Here is a 6,000-nt window from a genome sequence, read left to right on the forward strand (position 1 = left end):
AAGAAGTATATAAATTAATGTTAATTTATCCCCATCACATACCATGCTCTGTGTCTGAAAATTACGAACACTTTTTGGAGACATGTATTGGAAAGGAGAGTACAAGAAGTCACTTCTCGAGTGGGTCAAAATTACCTAAGAATTAAGACACCTTATACAACATGAATCATTCTTCTCTTTCTCAACCACCGGATCACACCTTACTATCTAGAAGTATGTTTGAAGAGTACCAACTTAACTCAGCTATTTTGCACAATTATAGAAGATTTTAAGAGAAAGGGTATTTATTAAGGAAAAGTGACATTCATAACTAAGACTATCAGGTATATAGTTGTATTATCTAAACGAGTCTGTTTTTGCTTTAAGTGCTTTCAATGGGAACTGAGACTGATGAGTGAAATGGGACAAGAAAGAAAGAAGCAAAAAGACATGATAAGGAAAAAAGCAGAAATGGCAGGAGTGTAAAAGAGATAAGAGAGTGAAAGAAAAAAGACAAAGGGAAAGAGAGATCTTAAAAATGAAGCAAAATAGGGGCGCCTGGGTGGCTCAGATGGTTAAGCGTCTGCCTTCGGCTCAGGTCATGATCCCGGGGTCCTGGGATCGAGTCCCACATCGGGCTCTCCGCTCGGCGGGGAGCCTGCTTCTCCCTCTGACCCTCTCCCCTCTCATGCTGTTTCTCTCTCGCTCACTCTCTAAAAAATAAATAAAATCTTAAAAAAAAAAAAAAAAAAAAAAAATAAAAAGAAAAAACCTCAGTTTTTCTTCTTATATCAAGGAAGAAAAACAGAGGCAGAGATAAATGAAACAGATTTGAAAACAGAAAACAGAAAATGTACACATACAAGAGAACAAAGCAAAATATCCATGCAGTGGTGACAAGAGAAAGAGAAAATAGAAAAGAAGATATAAAACCTACAAAACAGATGTCAGAAATAGATGCATAATCTGTATATATCATAGGTTAATAAAAGAAACTTTAAGAAGAAATAAAAAAATACGTAAAATCACTTTTTGTTTACATTTTACATAAGCCAGTGAATTTTCTTAATGATTTGTATATTTAAAAACTTTTACAATTCATTTTTGAAATCTGGATATCAGAATTAATTTTTTTTAACTGTCCTAAGAATGGTGGTTGACAGACTGGATTATATAATTAAAAAGCTTAGGAAAACTGATATAGAAAGTGACATCATGATACTTAGGCAGCCATAGGAAGGAAAAACGGTAATATACCTACATTAGAACAAGCAAGCTACTTACTGATTCCAATCTAATCACTGTTTTTATTTTTCAAAAAACATATTAAATAGCGAGTTGCTTTTCAGAAATTTAAATACTACAACCTCACTAACTTTTGCTTTAGTCACTGTATGATGAGCTTTGGGTATTCTTGGTCTGGATACCCTTTTGGGTCTTGAGAATTTATATGCTGCTTTCATACTGTTTAGCTGTCCTAACTTACTCAACAAACTGACCTACAGTCTTGAATGTTTGGAGTGCAATCCCCAAAAGTATAGTGATTATGCAATGAACTAGAATGAAGAAAATAACTTAGAAAGTTATATATTCCCCTCAAAGATGGTATGAAATATTTTATTAGTAAGCTTTTAAAGGAAATGTAAAAATAGCTCAAACTGATTAATTTGAAACTTTACTACTATCCCACAATATAATTTATAAAGTGTTAATTTGTCTATGTTTAAATGTTCTGAATTACTCACTTTTAAAAAACATATCAATTTACTGTTTTACTTACCCGGTAGCATTTTTGACATGCTTTACTATTAAATTCTATTTCTAGGACCCATAAGCTTTGAAAATTGCATAAATCTGTCTCATATATACAATGCACAGTATGTATATCAAGCAGAATGTGTCAAAGTTCAAATAAAATTGTTTGTGCCCCCTACGAATTAGAACTCCTTGGGCAGCACTGCTATAACGATCGCATGCTGCTAGCATCACAAAGTGCAAAGGTTCAGTGGGTAAGAAAAGAGCAAAGGAGAGAGTTCCCTCATTACACTATCTCTAAACTATTCTAGTTTAAATATTTATTAAGATATTAATTACTCTTCCTCCCTCCATCTGCCTTCAGAAGTTAAGCTGAAACACTGTGGATGGATGGTTGCTCATAGAAAAAGAATGTATTAAAACCATTACCACCCAAGATGAAGACTGATGTTTTGTATGGTGCATTATTAATCGCTTTTGAAACTTAAGTAAAATATCGCACTGAAATAAGAATGACGTGTTTTGTAATTTAATAAAAAAACAAAACATTTCATCCAAGTAACAACCATGGGATATGAATGGTTGAAAATTAAAGAATTAAGTTTTTTTTTTAAAAAATAATATATGTGAAATAAAATACAAATAAAATAAAAGAAATAATGAAGGAAAGTAATAATCTTATTACTTACTCTGATATACAGCTGCATCATCTCTTTTTCTCTTTGGGGGTTACGATACTTTTCATAGAAATCACGTCGCTTCTTTGTTTCTTTAGAGACTTTATCTTTTCTTTCCCGTTTTTCTGCTGGTTCATCTGAACTATCAGAAGATGACTGTACATGGATCTTTGGCTTTTCTACTTCAATGTAGTTTTCATTGGGATTCAGTACTATTACTCCATATCCTTCCTGTTTTGAAAGCAAAGAAGGCAGCATAATTTAACCTTAGAAACCATCTCAATTCATAAAAAATCTGTAAAATTTCAAAGTAAGTCATTTAATATAGTTGCATATTCACTAAAGTATTTCTTTATAAAAGACTATAGTTCTACTTTTTCCAACAAAAAGTTATTTAAATTGTTTGCCTGTTTGTAAATAAACAGATTATTTGTAAGAATAAAAAGACAAAATTGTAACATAAAGATTACAAAGGTTATATTTTTTAAAAAGGACTTCAGATCTCTCAAAACCCCCCAAATAATTGAAATAAATTATCAAATAACAAGTACACTTTCAAACCACATTAATATTTAAATACCTATTTTGAGAAAATAGCCTCCTTGAAGCTGAAGTTAAAATTTCACAACCTATTTTGTTGGATTCTCTTTCTTTTACAATTGCACTTTAATGAGCATTTTTTATTTGCTTGAATTCAAGAACGTATAAGCAATTAAGGAATAAATGTGACCTAACATTCTACAGATTTACATATCCGTAATATCAGAAACATATAATGTCTACCTGTGCACCTTGTATTTTTCCACCTGTCTTCTTTCAGGAGGCCACACAATCATAAAACAAAATAACCTACTATAATGCATGCAAGCAATTATTTAATCCTAAAATTTCTTTCATTTTTAACCACCATAAAAATTTCTCTTTATTAGGGACCAGTACCAGAAAACAAGTCCCAAAGTCTAAAATACAGCTTACTGAGCTATTATACCTTCTCTAAAGTTTTAAAGATATATTTTCCTGTCTGACAATTCTAGCAAGGCAAACATTTCTATGGCTATAATTAGGAAAACTTTTGGTATTTATATTAAGTTATAACTGATGGAATAATCAAACCACGAGAAAGTAGAGAAGAATAAATAATTTCCACTGACAAGCATGTGCAACATAAATTTGTGAAGCTGTTAATATCTTATATTTTCTATTCACTTCTGTACTGTGGGTGTCCCAATTTTGCCTTGTAAAATCCTGTAAGATCATATTTTAAAAATGTATATTACAATAAAAACATGTAAGAGCTATGGAAAATAAAGCTTGAAAAATCTCACCCTTACTGAAAAAGAAAAGTATATACTTTTTCCAAAACTATAAGTGTAGAACTACTTCAAGTTTAAAATTTGTTTTTTGCCAAACCAACCATAAGAAGATGATTTTTTAAAAAAGTGATGGCAGTAATAATAGAGTAATATTAGCACTGACAATTATCTTATTTTTAAATATGCTACACTGCTGCACATAGTTGGTTTAATGGTCGATTTCACAATCTACATAAAAACTTCAATGGGATTTTTCAATTTTTTCCTCCAGTTGATATTATTGTCTAAAACCATAATATGGTTTGCAGATTGTGAAGTTCATTAAAGTTGTGATTTTAGTGATAGTACTGTTAATTAAGATATAGTTGTCCTGCACACATGAAAACTATATAATACATACCAAACTGATTAACAAAATACCACATATTCTTTAATACATGTTCAAATAAAACTTTTAAATAAATACCTATTTTATGAGAAGTTATAAAATATTTTACAAATTTAAACGTTCTACATCAAAGCACAAGATAAAGGGTTTTTCTTGTTTCTCTTTTTAAGTATCTTAGCTGGTAAGTCAAAGTTTTACCAACAAAAGATATTTTATTTGGTCCTGCTTTATTCTAATCTGTATAGCTATTCAAAAGTCTTGTAATTCATTGTGATCACTGTCAGGTAGACAGATTGTCACTTGGTGATTTTCTACAGTTGGACACACTTGACTAGTTATTAAAATCACATTTGAAGGAAGTTCCTACCCCTCTTCCTTGCGCCTCTTACAACTTTTCACGCCCTTCTCAAATTTCAGCTATAACTTCTCCTCCCACCAAAAGTAAGTTAAAGAACACTGTTGCACTCTGCTAAACAGGGTGAAATAGAGGCATTCATACACTGTCTCTGGTGTAAGGAACATAGTCAAAAAAGGTCACCATAGGCCAAAAAGAAAATTGCCTCCTTACTAGATTCTGTACCGTGAGTAAGTGGTCTCCTGTCATGTTTCTTCCCTGCCTTCCCTGAGTGAGTTGAACTTCAAACACACACACACACACACACATGCACACACATGCACACAGTCTCTCATACTCACATATGAGTTAGAAGTAGCAAACCCAAAATAGAATCTTAGAATTTTTAGAGATGAAAGTAGTGATATGCGACATTTTAATGATAACATTAAAAACATCAAACTCAATGTAACAAAGTGGGACTTTAATAAATTGATAGAACGTGAGCACCACCTTTGCACCATGAATGAATTCCAAATAAAGGTAAGCTCTTTAGATAAAATTTACAGTCACTAGAATTATAAAACTTTCCCCTTAATTTTTAACTTAATCACTAGATACAATATTTTCATAATACCACATTTATTTGAGCAGAAGTTTTTACTTCAATTTTTGGAAATCATTGATTAAAAAATTACTGCGCCTACTTGATTTTAAATGGACTGAAATTTGATGTGTCCGATCTAAATAAGTATAAAAAACAGACACACATAAATCATCAAAGAAGTAGTATTTGTCTAAGTTATTGATTATGTAACTGAAAATTACATGACTCATTTGTCCAATTTTATAAAGACACAATGTCAATTTTTCACCGAGGCATCAACTGATGAAAAATGATTCTATTTTTAAATCACTAGTATATAAATCAATTAAAGAATTTTTAGCATTTAGATTTCAACAATGAATGCTGCTCTTTAAACACCTGAATTATTTAGAAAATATTTTATCATTTAGATATTTCATACTGCCAATTTAATTAATGGAATAACAATCAAGAAATATTCAGGAACATTTTCTGCAGAAATGAGAGCTAATTTTAATAAATGTCTTTGTTACAAATTCAATTACCATTCTGTGAAAAACTTACATTTTTCAATTAAAATTTTCCTGATAAATTAATTAATGCGATATTCACAGAGACCATTAATAACCATTTTATAATGAGGAAGAGAAAACTGGAGAAACAAAATATAGTTAACTATCCCACTTACATGCTCTAACCACAGGTACTAGTAAAACTTTGTCTTCTCCTCCTTTTCTCTGTCACATATAAATTTGTCCAAAAATTTCTTTATATATTAAAGCTAAAAAGATTTTTGCCATGTCAACATTAATACATGGAAACCAAGGTATCAAAGTAAATAGTCAAAGCAAAACAAGGCAGATAGCATATCAATAGCTAAATTTAGCCATTGTAAATGCAATATCAATTTATATCTTAAAAAATCAGAATAAATGTCATTTTAAAAATTCTCTCTATTCCCAATAACT

General features: G+C 30.7%; 1 protein-coding gene across 3 annotated transcripts in view; it reads right to left on the reverse strand.

Moving 5' to 3' along the window:
• Window positions 1–6,000, reverse strand: part of FAM172A (family with sequence similarity 172 member A) — a 406,595-nt gene that overhangs the window by 237,000 nt on the left and 163,595 nt on the right. For all 3 annotated transcript variants that reach the window (XM_021701780.2, XM_021701773.2, XM_044917026.1), the window contains one exon: window positions 2,424–2,642. In XM_021701780.2, the coding sequence (XP_021557455.1) occupies window positions 2,424–2,642 (219 nt within the window). The remainder of the gene's footprint in view (window positions 1–2,423; window positions 2,643–6,000) is intronic.

The sequence above is a fragment of the Neomonachus schauinslandi genome, chromosome 7 (assembly GCF_002201575.2).
Source record: "Neomonachus schauinslandi chromosome 7, ASM220157v2, whole genome shotgun sequence".
NCBI lineage: Eukaryota > Metazoa > Chordata > Mammalia > Carnivora > Phocidae > Neomonachus > Neomonachus schauinslandi.